This window comes from Camellia sinensis, chromosome 6 (assembly GCF_055761805.1).
Source record: "Camellia sinensis isolate YWXY chromosome 6, ASM5576180v1, whole genome shotgun sequence".
Classification (NCBI taxonomy): Eukaryota; Viridiplantae; Streptophyta; class Magnoliopsida; order Ericales; family Theaceae; genus Camellia; species Camellia sinensis.
Window position 1 is genome coordinate 58530949 of NC_138966.1, and position 14609 is coordinate 58545557.

General features: G+C 36.5%; 1 protein-coding gene across 11 annotated transcripts; it reads left to right on the plus strand.

Moving 5' to 3' along the window:
- The first annotated feature begins 2341 nt into the window (after positions 1-2341).
- LOC114298110 (uncharacterized) lies at positions 2342-12939 on the plus strand. Of its 11 annotated transcripts, none has more exons than XR_014332367.1 (6): positions 2345-2566; positions 4924-5361; positions 5742-5862; positions 5980-6919; positions 7127-7252; positions 12394-12939. XR_014332367.1 is itself a non-coding variant. In XM_082873838.1 (6 exons), the coding sequence occupies exons 3-6, from the start codon at positions 5842-5844 to the stop codon at positions 12433-12435; spliced, it is 276 nt and encodes a 91-aa protein (XP_082729964.1). In that variant the 5' UTR covers positions 2346-2566; positions 4910-5361; positions 5742-5841; the 3' UTR covers positions 12436-12939. The 11 variants fall into 11 exon arrangements, 1 of the variants encoding a protein (XP_082729964.1); XM_082873838.1 differs by having other exon boundaries at positions 2346-2566; positions 4910-5361; positions 5980-6066; XR_014332360.1 differs by having other exon boundaries at positions 2355-2566; positions 4910-5361; positions 7127-8214.
- Positions 12940-14609: the final 1670 nt, after the last annotated feature.

Below are 14609 nucleotides of genomic sequence, written 5' to 3' on the forward strand. Positions count from 1 at the left end.
GGTCTAGAGTTCAAGTCACACCCTCTTCTCTAATTTTTTTTTTTAATAATAAATCTTGCTTCTAAATCAATGACTTTCACCATAAATTTATTTTAGGTTTAAAAATTAATTAAAGGATCCTCCAATAATATTTAATTTGCACCTTAGAATTCACCACCAAAATATTTGAGATTGTAATATTATTATTTAATTATTTACTTAATTTTTATATTCGGGTTCTCACATAAACACATTGTGCATTTGTTCCATTCCCGGTGGCAGAGCAACTTGACACGCAGTCGAACCAAGCGTTTCTCGAATCCGAAACGACCCAATGTATCAGGGTGATACTTTGCCTTTCTTGCCAAACCTCGATTGACCCTTCATCGGAATTATCCTTATAAACACATGGTCGCCTGTTTCATACTCAACAACCCTTCTTCTATGATCGGCATAACTCTTTTATTGGCTTTGTGCTGTTTTAAGCATTTGCTGAATGACTCTAATCTTTTTAATGGTTGCTTGCACAATCTCGGGTCCAAGCAAGACCATATCCCAAACTTCGTTCCAACATATCGGAGACCTACATTCCTTCCTATACAAGGCTTCATATGGTGCCATGCCAATGCTAGAGTGGAAACTATTGTTGTATGCAAATTCTGCCAGTGGTGAATAAGTTTTCCAACTTCCCTAAAAGTGTAGAGCACATATTCAGAGCATATCTTCTAAAGTTTGAATTGTTCTTTTTGATTGCTTGTCAGTTTGCAGATGAAATCTGACACTAAACCTCAATTCCGTTCCCATTGCTCTTTAAAGACTTTTCCAAAATCTAGACACAAATTTTGGGTCTCTATCCAAAATAATGGATACCAGAACTCCATGTAGCCGAATAATTTCATCAATGTAAATTGTGGCCAATCTATAAGCATTATAACTAGTTCTTACACTACAACAAAAAAAGGTCGTTGGTGACGAAAACGTATGATGAAAAAAAAATTCGTCTCTAAATATACATGTTTTAGAGTTAAAAGTAAGATTTCGTCAGCAAATGCTTAAAATCAATAAAACAATAGGTGACGAAAATTTTTTTCATCTCTATATTTTATTTTTCGTTGCAAAAAAAATTCTTGTCCTTGGAAAAATTCACGGAATATTTGAGCGCCATTTTAGAGACGAAAATTTTCATCACCATTATACAAAATTTTCTGTGAGGAAATAATTTTGTCTCCTCTAGTTTTATTATGCAAAACAACGTCATTTCATGCTATAAGTGAGAAGCCCTTTTTGTTTGTCCAAATCAGTTCCTATTTTGCAAAGTCCTCTTTGAGTTAGACATGAGTATATGTTTAAATGGAATTTTCTACCACCACTCCAATACCACCATCATCTTTGCCACCACGGATCCATTACCACCGCCACTACTGCTGCCACCACTCCACCACCACCTCTCCTCCACTTCTATCACCGCAACAGCCACTACTCCACAACCACTGTCGCCACTACTCCACTACCGTTGTCACTCCACCACTACTATCACTACTACCACCACCTATCTTCCACTACCGCCATCAACACTCTACCACTACCGCCACTACTTCACTACTGTTACTACTCCACTACCGTTGTCACTCCACCATTACTGTCACTACTACCGCCACCTATCTTCCACCATCGCCATCACCACTTTAGCACTGTCGCCACTAACTCTCTTCCACCACCACTACCACTGCTGCCACTACCGGCACTTTACCACCACTACCACCATCACCTTTACACCACCACTACTACTACTTCACCACCACCATTACCACCGCTGCTGCTACTCCACCACCACCGCCCCTGCCACTGCATCACCACCACTACCACCATCACCTCTCCACTACTTCCACTACCACCACCACCACTACCATTGCCCCACCACTACCATTACCACCGCCGCTGCTACCATTTTTCTTCCACTACAACTACCTTACTTTTCTACCACTGTTGCCACCACCCCACTTCCACCGCTATCGCTCCACTACCACCACCACTCCTCTACCACCATCACTAGCACTCTACCTCCACCAAACCCATTTAAACCACTTTATTAAATAGGTGGGTTTGAATCGATTTTGTTTGGTTTCAGTTTTCAAAAACTATTTTTCAATTTTCAATCCTTATTTTTTTAGTTTTTAGCGAATTTTAATCATATTTTAGTTGATTAAAATATTAAAAATTTACTAAAAATAAAAAAAAACTAATTAAAAACTCAAAAAATAATTTTCAAAAATTGAAACAAAATTTTAATACAAAAGCAATTTTGACTCATTCAAACCCGCTCATTTGCCATGTCTGCAAAATAAATAAATAAATAAAAATAAATAAAATATCAAATTATTCCCAAAATTCCACCCAAAATTTCCCCTCCTTTTTTGGGTGGCATAGAGCGATGGTCAGTAGCAGCGGCTAGTAGGGGCAATGGTAGCAGTGTCCCACTCAATCTTTATCTCTTACAGCCCGTGGAGACTTCGACTTGGAACAGTGCTCTCTCTTCGGTGGTAAGACTAGTTCGGCAACGATGACGATTGACGGTTCCATGCTTGAGGTATGTTTGGATTTTCCCCTCCCCCCCTTCCCTCTCTCTCTCTCTCTCTCTCTCTCTCTCTGTCTCTGTCACTCTCTCACATTCACTCCATTTTTGAAATTTCCTCTTCAAAATTCCCAAACACGCCCTGTGCTTTCCCCCCATTCCTTTCTCTCTCTCTCTCTCTCTCTCTCTAAAAAATAGTTTCTTTCTCTAGATTTTCCCCATTTCAATCAATCTCTCCTCAGGTACAAACCCTTTCTTCATTTTTGATTTGATACTCAAATTTCATTCTCTCTGAATATTTGTTTGGCTCTATCATATTTGTGTTGCTATTTTTTATTAGGGTTTTATAACTGTTCTTTTGATTCACATATCTTAATTTTCTTCTTGTTGAAATGAGTTTTCAATGTTTGTGTTGATTTCATTAGGGTTTTGAATTTTCTTGATTTTTTTTTTTAATTTTTAATTTTTTAACAAAACTCATTTCTTGTTTGTGCTTTTTATAGTATTACTTCAATTGAGCTTGGTTACTTCTAGATTTTGGTTTGTTGGGTCCAATATAATGAAGAATCAACACTAAATTTATGACTTGTTTGGTATTGTTTTTAGCATTTTTTGTTTTTATTATCTTAAAACTTGAAATTCCAGTGACGAAAATTATGAAAATGCCCTTGAACTCATTTGGATTTCAGGGAGTTTGTTGTCACTCTTTGTTAAATCTGTAGTTAATTTTTAGATGGTTTATCTAGCGAACTGAAGATATTTTTATCGTTTCTATGAATTTTTCTTGTGCTTCTCATGGTGGTGGGGTAAAATTGCATATTCACAAGGTGAAATGCTAATGTTTGTGTAACTGGTGGTCAGTCGTTAGTCTTGATGAACTTGTAAATTGTATAAAATGTGTGAAAAGTGTATAAAAATATGTAAAAATGTTGAAGGATGCGTAAAAAAATGTGTTAAAATACTAATACTTTGCCTGTTTGTTTACTTTAATGACAGCCCAATTGTTGGCACATAACACTTTGAAATATTCTAAGGACTGTTTTTGGGATCAAGTGAAAAAAGAAAAGCTGATGAAGAATTTAGTTCCTTTTTTTCTTTCTTTCTTTATTTCTTTTACACTAGAGAAGGCATTGACATGTTTCTGTTTGATATCTAACTTTTACTGGTTTGCAAGAAGCTCGTGTTAAGTCATAAAGATGCTTATGTTATGACCTAGATGATATTTGACAAATTTATTAATAGAACTCCACTTTCTTTTAATTAATGAGACATCACAATAACCAAAGGAGTGCCTTTAGACATCAAAGTCAATCAGATGTTATTAAGACTTATAAGATTGAGAAACCAAACATCCCTACCTTGTGACAAATTGGAACAAAAGAGTAGGACAGGATTTTCAGCAGTAGTAGTAGTTCAGAAAATGAAAGTTAGAAAATTAAATAAGTGAAACTAGGCACAAACCACCAAACTAATTTGGAAAAAAAGAGAAAGAAAAGAGAAAGGTAGGTGATGTGGTATAGGAGACTTTAGTAACTGTTTGCTCAATTCAATAAAGGAAAATGCTATTTCACCATTTTTGTTTTGTTTACAAATATCTTGTGGTTTTCTGGGATTTGTTAGTTCCACAATTTTTCTTTTTTAAAGTTGTTTTTTGTCTTTTATTTATTAGCGCCTATGTGTAGTTGTGCCCTTTTAGTGGTTTTTTTATTATTTGGATCGGTGGGTTTGTTGAATTTCGTGTTTCCTTGATTTGGTTCAAGTGTTTGGATGAAGTGTGGTGGATACAATTTTCATAACAAAAAATCTGCTCTCTCTTCCTCTTCCCCCCACCCAGTTTCTTCTTCTTCTTCTTCTTCTTCTTCTTCTTCTTCTTCTCTCTCTCTCTCTCTCTCTCTCTCTCTCTTCCTTTGTCTCTCTTTGCTTCTGCTTCTTTTACCAAACCAGGTCAAAGTTTTTCATGCTCTTCGCTTTATTGCGTTGCCCTTTTTTTTTTTTTATTCCTATTTCGATAATTGTTGTTTTGGAAACTCGGATGCTCATATTATATTTTTTTTGTTTAATGTTGGATGCTCAACTTTTTGGTTTTTGAAATTCTTTAAATATTTGCGTAGTCCATTTTCGATCCTCACCTGTACTTTTACTCAAAATTATGCTTTTATATGTTTAGTTTCATATATTACGAATAACAATCTTTTTAAATTAATGGCATCTGAAAAAGCTAATGCCCTAAACTGCTCAGTTGACTATAAGTCTAGGACACTCAAAGAGGCAAAAACTCTCTTTTTATCAGATGATGGAAAAATAAATTAGTGTTTTGAATTGTAAAATTTTGATACATGATATTGATAATTGTGCAAGGATGATAAAGCCAGGGACCACAATTGCACTGGTGGCAGCTTTGGGATTGAAGAAGTTGTAGAGGAATCAGCAGGTGCATTGGCCTTGATTGTTATGTATCTAATTGGGGCCGAAGCGGTTGGGAATAAGGAAATGGCAGTGTCAGGATTAATAGGAATGATGCAGTGTGGGATAGCGAGAGGGAAAGAAAATGTTGTAGCAGCATTGCTTGAGTTGTGTCAGAGTGGTGGGACAGTTACAACTGAGAGGGTGTTGAAGGCACCAGCATTGGCTGGTTTGCTTCAGACTTTGCTCTTCACAGGAACAAGGAGCGCAAGGAGAAAAGCAGCATGTTTTGTATTATGTGCACACTGTTTGTTACAGAGTATCCAATGCATGATGCTTAATTTAGATACACATGGAAGGGAAAAGTTTATAATTTAACCATCAGTTTTTCTTCTAATGCCTTCAAGGTAATTTTCCTTGGGAATTTTATCAAGTGTCTTCAGATTCTTTTATCAAAATTGAAGTAGCTATTTGTTAAATGGAATGAAAAATTACGTCTTTTGGAACAAATTGAAAATAATGGTAGTTCAGGACTACTATTTTGTCACCATTTTGTTTTTAGTCTATACTTGACAAAATAGAGAACATCTGTCTTGAACAAATTTCACCAAATTTGCATTCAAAGAACATCTGTTCCGGTTATTATTCCTTCTTGGAGTGATTTTGGTCTATCATTGTGCTTCCTAGTAGTACTGTGTACGTAGAAAGTGTTTTTTAGCATTTTATGTCTGACAATTTATGATGTTGCAAAAATTAAATTGACCGAACTCTGTTTTTCATGCTACAGGTAGAAACCACATTGATTTTGGCTAGCATTGGGGGCTATACATCACTCTGTTTTTAGAAAAACTTGTACAATTAATGTGTAGCCTTTGTCTATATATGCAATGTGTACCTTCAGAGATGAGGTACGATGTAGTTTGATTATTTATTTTGAATGTCAAACGAATTAAAAAAAAAAAAAGGAAAAAAGAAGAAGAAGCTAGAGTTATGTCTTTCATTTAATATGTTGTTTTTATTGTCAGATTTCACGAAGCTTGTGCTTAATGGACTGCCCACCCAGCAGCAACAACAAGAAAACTTTGACGAGGAAGTTTTTCATAGACAAAAGGGTTGGGTGAAGAATATTCAACATTTGGCATATACCAAGTCCCACTTTCATACCAAGTAGCGATTATATATCATACATTTTTCTTTGTAGTAAAAACCTTCAGCAAGTCATCTGGACCAGATGGATTTGCAATCAACAAATGTTTCTCCTATTCTTACTAATCCTATACTGATAAACAAGTCTAAACTTGGAATACATTCAAGTCATACATGTAATCAGGAGCATCATTCTCTTCTGACATGCTAACAATTCCAAGAAAGAAGCCAAGAAAGCTTGATGACTTTCAATCCAATGGTTGGCTTGATGCCATTAAATCTTCTTCACCTCCTAGAAAGAAGATACTTAAAAACTGCAATGTTGAGGTGGCTTTAGATGATAGTGATATTAGATATTGCTTCTGGATGGTAGGCTTAAAGTCTCTATATCCTCTAAATTGCAGATTTGTTAAGGATTGATCAAAATTAAAATTAATCTTTTATCCATATTGCTGTTTCTTTGTGGAGCAGCTGAGGTATCCATCGGCCCTCAACTCCTTTGAGAAAATCATGACTCGTGTGAGGAATAAGAAAATGGTGATGTTTTTAGATTATGATGGGACTCTTTCACCAATTGTAGATGACCCTGATCTTGTCTTCATGTCTGACGAGATCAGTATCTTAACCTTTATATGTGTGATTATTTGTTCCTTTTGCATAGTAGAGTGTTCATACTGAAGTTAAACTATCTCTTATCAGATGTGTTCTGCTGTTATGGATGTTGCAAAGTATATTCTGATAGCAATCATTAGTGGAAGAAGTCGTGACAAGATAGGTGGCTAATTTTATATCTTGAATGACACCCATCAGCAATCATAGGTGTTTGTCAATTTTTTCATTATTATTTGTTTTCAAAAACACAAAATACGAAAATGAAAACGAAAAACAAAAACATTAAAATGAAGATTATACCATACAAAATCTTGTAAGAGTCTTACATTCCTCGGCCCCATTTTTTTTTATCTTTTTTGTTTGTACATATTATTTCTCATTGCAATTAGTGTCTGACTCCCAACCTCTTTTCAGGTTTATGATTTGGTGGGATTAACAGAGCTTTACTATGCCAGTAATCATGGTATGGACATCATGTGCCCAGTCAAAGATAGTGTATCTGCTAACACATCAAATTGTATTAAATTTTCCGATCAGCAGGTAAGCTATTACAAGTCTTGGATAATACATGCAGGTAAAAAGAAACACAACTAATTAAATATCTAATACATCTTCATAAGTCATAATAATATATGCATGGATATAGGACGGGATTCCCAATTTGAAAACTATGTAGAAAAATACACTTTTTCAAACTAAGTCCAAAAATGCATTTTTCCAATACTTAGGCTTGAAAATAGGCCATCGAGGGCTTAAATCGTGAAAAAGCCATGAGAAGGCTCGGAAACACCCCTAACACTTTGGAAGGGACCGATGTAAGTTGTGAAAATTTACGGAACTAGCATTTTTGAAAAAAAAATTTCTACGATGTTTCGAGGCTCGCATTTCGTTAAATGTTGCGCTTTATGGTAAACCGAGCAAGGAGAAAGTGGAAATGAACGGAAGAGAGATGAACACTTTGGAAATTTTTTTAAAACATCTTATTTAAAGGTTTGGGGTTGAAGAAAATTGGAGTGGAGAGAAGAAACCAAGTTGGAGAAGAAGGTGGGCATGAATCCGGGTAGGATTGAAATAGAGCAGTCTTCATTAAAAGAGGCATATCTTCTTGCACACTTAGAATTTTGATGTGAGGCTAACACCATTGGAAAGAAGACTTCCAAGGCTTCAATTTAGGCTTAAGAATGACCTCCTAATGATTCCAGATGAAGGCGATATTTCCATTTGAAGGTGGGCCCAAAAAGCAGATTTTTCTAGCTGGCTAGAGGTGGAAGTTTCAGGCCATGAATGGGCTTTGCTGGCCATGAATGGCCTATGCCGGCCAGGTGCTGTCCAAGAGTGATCCTTTCCGGCAAAGAATGGACATGTGCCGGCCATCATTGACGCAAAAAGTCAGATTTCTATAGATATTTGTGTTCCAGCTGTTCCAGCTGTCCATTTTGGGATATTTTCGACCTGAAGCCTCATTCTTCTATATATAGATAGCCTTCTCTATTGTTTTGAAGGTTAGAACATTTGAGGAAGAAAAATTTTGGGAGCCTCTCTCTCTACATTTCTGTCACACCCCAAATCCGGGCATGACCGGCCGTGGCCCACAGGGACTTAGCCCAAGGCACACGTAAGCCTAAACACGAATCCAATCACATTGAACAACTGAACAATAGTCCAATAATAAATAACCAAAACTCAATCCAGACATGCCACAATTTTGAACGGCAAAATCAACCGTAATCAAAAGCCATCCAAACTTATGGGATATAAACAACCCACATATCAAAAATAATCCTAAATGTACTTCGATAAGAATAAATATAAATATGCACAAACTTGACATAACACTCTAAACTAAAGGAATGCCCTAGAGGTCCATGCAATTGAGTCCCCGCTTCGCCATGAGTTCACTCTAAGTCCTTCTAACACCTGGAAATGGTAAACAACTAAGTCAGCTGATAGCTCAGTGAGTAGCAACATGGATAGTAAATACAGTTTTGAAAACAGGGTTCAATTCCAAAATAAGATATATATCACAGAAACTAGATTGACATACAGTTTGGTAAATACAATCTGTTTCAAAAAGAAGGTTCCACAATTCAACACTTAAAATACTCATGTCTCGCAAGAACATGATAAACGACATTTTTCACTTAAAACAGATTATAACATGAACACCAATAATTTTTTTTTGGGTACCAATAAAAACAAATAATCTGCCACACATTTCTCAGGCTATAAGCCCCATTGGATCCAATACCGAACTAAGAGTCATCCTCAGGGTGGCACCTGGCATTTTCTCAAAGACGATCCGATTGAAGGTCACCTAGTTGTTTTTAAAGGTCTGTTCCTTACAATCGTTGAGCACTAGAGTCATCACGGCCCAACCCGGATCTGTTCCCTAGTGGCCAGAGTCACCACACACAGTGGAATAATTTCCCTGGACTAAATACACACATGGTCCCAATAATCAATACACATCAGTTTCGCAAAACATAGTAGTTCATCATTATAAACATGAGACCAAAACAAATAGTTTACAGTATGCCAAGTTCACACATGTTTCAGAAATAATTTGATTCAATTGATAATATAATAATTTATCAAAACAGTTTAATCATGAAACAACAATTTAATTTTTCCAACAGTTCAGGGTAGGGGAACATTTATAAAAATATGTAGCATGAAACTACTCACCTGAAACCGAAATAATATAATCCTCGAATAGAGTGTAAAAGTTCAACTAGTGCCCTGAACCAAGTATAAAAACTACACGTCACAACTAATTTAAAAATACTAAAGAATACGAACTAAGTAACCCCAAACTAAAGTGCACTAACACGGCTCAACCCAACTCACCGTTACTCTTAAATATTATCTAAGTTCATGTTCTTCAAGGTTTAAAATCACCCAAGACATGGGTTCCGGCTGAAACTTAATTAAATGTGACTTTGAGATAAAACAGAGTTTTAAACAAATTTTCCGAATCTATTCGCTAACTTTGAAAATTACAAAACCCACTCCACGCTATTCGAAAAATTCCAAAAACCTCCAGATATCAACTAATATATCCTAAGTTTCAAACCCAATTGGTTTCACTTGATTTTCTTATCAAAATAATTATCTACAATTTATTATATCCAAACAGGTTGTTTTCTGCAGCACTTTAAAGAAATTGACGGTTCTCTTAATATACACGATCAATCAATGCAAGGCCAAAAACGTACGAAACTAGACTCGTAACCGGTTCTAATGACACTAATTTGATAATTTTTGGATTTATACCCAAAGAGAACAACACTCCCGAATTTACTGTTTCGGACTGGTTTCCTGGACAGATTTGAATACCTCAATTTATATGGATTTCGACTCCCAAAAAAATTATGAAAAAAAATCAGATATGCAATTCAATATGTAATTGATCTACTGTAAAAACTTCAGTTCAAAATTCCTCCGTTTGATATGATTCCTCAAAATTTAAAGTTCATGTTTTTAGGATCAAGAATTTCCATCCACCATTGCAACCCAAAACTTCCCAGCAACCCATTTACACAAGAAAATCCATTATTAAATACTAATACCTCTCTCTTTAACTCCTTCACAGCATAACCAAGCCACCAATTAAATATAAAGAAATAATAAAACGCACACCTGCATACCCAACAATTTCTTTGCCACAGATGACCACTCTTACGCACAAACCAACCGAGATACACATGTGATATATTTGACTACTCAATTAACTCTATTGTTACATTAGTATAAGTATGTATGTAGGTATATCTATATAGAATAATCCCAAAACAAACCAGCCACACAACCCTCACAACAGCACAAGGAATTAAATAAGGAGAATAAGAACAAAAAGGAAGATAGTGAGAAAGATTACCTTGCTAAAGACACCACCAAACTGAAACAACCTGTCTCTTTCCCTCTCCCTTTTCTCTATAACTCACGGCTGCTACTAGGGTAGTTAAGAAAAGGATTGATATCTCACCATTAGGGTTTTATCCACCTATAATAAATTTTCAAAATGACCCCTTACTAACTAGTTTATTATTATTATTATCATTGTTATTATCATTAAGATTATTATCAATAGTCTTAAAAATTGTGGACTTCCATAAAAAAAATTATTTATAGTTTAAAAATTAATTAAAGATCCCCCAAATATTTAATTTGCACTTTAGGATTTACCATCAAAATATTTGAAATTGTAAAATTATTATTATTATTTAATTATTTACTTAATTTTTTTTTTTTTATATTCGGGTTCTCACATTTTCTCTCTCTCTTGAGCTTTTGTCCTTAGAAGCTTGCATACTTGAGGCTATTTTGAGTTTGAGGGTGGTCCACCTTTCTAGTAGCTTTCTTGCTAAGTTGTTGTGCCATCTTTCAAAACTTTTAAAACAACTCTCTTTTGGCCTTTTAACCACTAAAACTCAGAGAATTTTCGGTGGTAAAAACCATGTTTTGAGGTCCAAAGTAGGAGGCGGTGGACTCTCCTCCTTGTGTCTTGTTTGCAAGTGTAGACAGCCTAACAAGTGAGCATGTTTTTCTACCTCTTTGTGACTTGATCTCAGTATGTTTTTGCTACTGATTTAGCATGATTTAGTTCTAGTTTGGGCTGTTTTCGTCATATGAGCCTTGTCTTGCATGCTTGCAGTGCAAATGCCTTCACTAGCTTAGTATTTAAGGCCTTTAACTGTTTTTCTTGAGTGGTTTTCATGTTATAGAATCATTTTGCATGCAATTTCAGTGTATATAGCTCAGTCACACTCTCACTTATTTCACTCTTTCATTGCTTTTGAGAGTTGTGCCTTGAGTCTTGTTTGTGGGCTAACATGTGAGCATGTTTTTCTAGCTTTTTATGCTTCAATTTCAGCATGTTTTAGCCACTGTTTTGGCATGTTTTAGCTCTATCCAGAGCTGGTTTAGTTAGTTGGGCTCTGTGTTGCATGCTTATAGTGTTGTGATCTTCACTAGTTTAGTGTTTTTGGCTTTTGAACATGTTGTGTACGAGTTGCTTGCATGTTGTAATATCATTTTTCATACCATTTCAGCACTTAAATATCTTCAACCTCTCTCATTTCTTCACTTATTCATTTTCATTGAGGTTTGGTTAACGTTAGGGTTGTGTTTAAGCTTGAGATAGAGCTTGTGCTCAATGGTTTTAACCCTCTTTTGAGGGTTCATCCTAACCAAAGGCGAGATCTCTCTCATGTCTTAAACCATCCTTTGGTTGACCCCTCTCTCATTAGAGGACACTCATCTTGGACAAATTGACTAAGGAATGGTTTGGTAATGCTAAAATGTGTAAACAAAATTGGACAAGTAAACATGACCAATATAACCATTTTGTGTTTACATTGCATGTGTTCAATCGGACGTTATATTGAACACAAGGTAGATTGGTCCATTTCATACTCGAAGTGATGAAATGGGCCAATCTCCTTAGTCTCCATCACCCTTGATCATGCATGATAGGGTGGTGGTCCTTTGAGTCTTGTTTTTGTGCATTAATTAAAATTGTGCAACTTGGATCTTTGGCCATCATGCATTGAAAATGCTTGATTGGTGGTTTTGGATCCAAGAATGCCACTCCTTTGATGTTTTAAGATGATTAGAAGGTGCATAGTACAAACACATCCTTGTAAAACCCTCACTTTTCCTCTGTTTGTGCTTTGTTGCAGTGTTGTGATTCAGCACACCAGTGGGCAGCAGTGGTTCACTGATGGTTGGCAGTGCTTCATCCTTATCCGGCAGAGGTACAGCTTTGGCCGGCAAATTGCTGGCAGCAATCTCTCATGGCTGGCAGGTCGCCGGTGCAGTCCTCAGCATTGGTTTGGTAAGGTGAAGCAGAAAGTTCTTGGAGTAACCCTGCAAACAGAGCCTCTCAAGAGCAAACTGGTGAGCATTTCGGGCGAAAAACCAAGTGCATGCATCTTCTACTTCCCGGAGCAGAGTAGTAGTAGCATAGTTTAATATGTTAATTACTTCGTTAATTTGCATTGATTGTTGTAATAATTAAGTAGCTTTAGCTTAGCTGTTTCTTTATGTTGTGTTATAATAATTAGTAATTAGTTTACTAGTTATTCGTTTGGTTTGTAATAATTAGTCTAATTTGGTTAATTAGAATAATTTCATTAGCATAGCCTAGAGTAGCTTAGCTATTATTCATTCAGACCCTCCTTCGAGAGGGCACAATGTTGTAATAAGTGTGCGTTCGTTTGTGTATGTCTTCCAACCCCGCGTCTTTTTTCCTTTATTTACCCGCTTTCGATGGTTAGATTAGGGATCATTTTCAATTAGCATAACTTATGCTTGCATGTTTGCATCATTCATTTGTCTTGCATGCACTGGGCTTGGCGCATCATTCAACCTGTATCGTACTTCAATACACTTATTTGAATACGCGTTTAACAGCATGTTATCAAATTGTTGCATTTATATTTAGACAGCCGAGCCTATTAATTGCATTATTGCATGTGTTGCATTAGGCATTTTACATAGTTAGGATCAATCATATTTCTAACTAGGTTTTGTTTTGGCTCGGAGTACACTGTAAGTTTTACGCTTTTGCATACTTGCATGAGTATGAGTGTTGCCATGATAGCATACTTGCCATGAGGCTATGTGCTTATTTGTTAAACTGCATGAATGCCTGTGGATGAAGGCATGATTGCTTGAATTGGAACAATTTGACGAATGTGAGTTTTTTTAATCCCACTTTGCGAAGTGGTAAATCATGTTTTAAGCCCACTTGAGGGTGTCAAATCCGCGTTTTAGCCCACTTGAGGGTGGCACTTTCAAACCATTTTCGAAAACAAACATGAGTTGTTTTGTTCCAATTCTTGCGATTTAGGCTATACTTGCTTGCGTGTGCGCCACATAGTAATGTTAGCTAATAACTAGAATAAGAACACATGAGGTTTATAAAACAACATATCATGATTAGTAGAGGCCGATCCTTTGATCGGGCCAGCGGGGGTGCTCATTTCATGACTTTCCCCTCTCATACCCAAGTTCCCGAGCCAAGGCAACTTTGGTGATGATGGACACGTGGCCTTTGGCACGAGTCAGGGTTTCCTAAATTTCTCAAAAACAAAATATTTAGGTGTCGACTCTGTAATTTGGCAAAGTATTCCAGTTTTGGCATTATTTGATTCAAAATCTAATTTTCCAAAATGATTTGCCGGATTGGACTCTTTGGTGTTTATCAGTCTCACGTTGCACTTTGTGAGATTAAATTCAGAACCGTGACAGGAGTCCGAACTGTACGACTAATTCGAGCTCTTCGAAAGGGGGCGCGAAGAAAGTCGAGTCCACAGTTTTTGGCAACTCTGCTGGGGATTTAGAGAACTTGACTTGAGCTCATGATATGTTATTTTATCTACATTTATGTTTTTCTTTGCATTGCATTTGCATAGGTGCGCCTAAGTCATAGTGTTTGCCATATGCTATTCCTGAGCAGTTTGCCGGAGGCTTGCTTGGAAAAGCATGCCATAAGGTTGATCGGTTGCGGGCTCTGCCACGATGGGGAACATAAACCTTGGATCTGAACTACCGTTGTACCATTTGATCCTCCTTTCACTTCTCGGTGTTAGGAGCGAGAGGTATATTAGGTGGTCTTGCTGAGGTACCCTTTTTCACCAATCGACCTAGTCGCATATCGGAAGCCATAGAGACTGTTCCAAACTAGAACAGGTTGCTCACCCGAATGCAGGATTATATGAAACTGCTTGTTTTGCATAGTGAAACCCTAGCTCCTGATGAAACTAGGACAGGGTAACCCTACCCCATCATAGGGGTGCTTTGGCTCTTAATCAACTAGTATGTGCTTTAAAATGAAACTGTACAGGGATGTGCATATCAGTTGCCAAGTTGGTATCAGTTTGTGGGGCAGAAT

Coding starts and splice junctions, on each gene's coding strand:
- LOC114298110 (XM_082873838.1), top strand. CDS start 5,842: ATGTGTACCTTCAGAGATGAG. Junction 6,067..7,126: donor AGTTTTTCATAGACAAAAGG/GTTGGGTGAAGA, acceptor ACCTCTTTTCAG/GTTTATGATTTGGTGGGATT. Junction 7,253..12,393: donor TTAAATTTTCCGATCAGCAG/GTAAGCTATTAC, acceptor GCTTTGTTGCAG/TGTTGTGATTCAGCACACCA.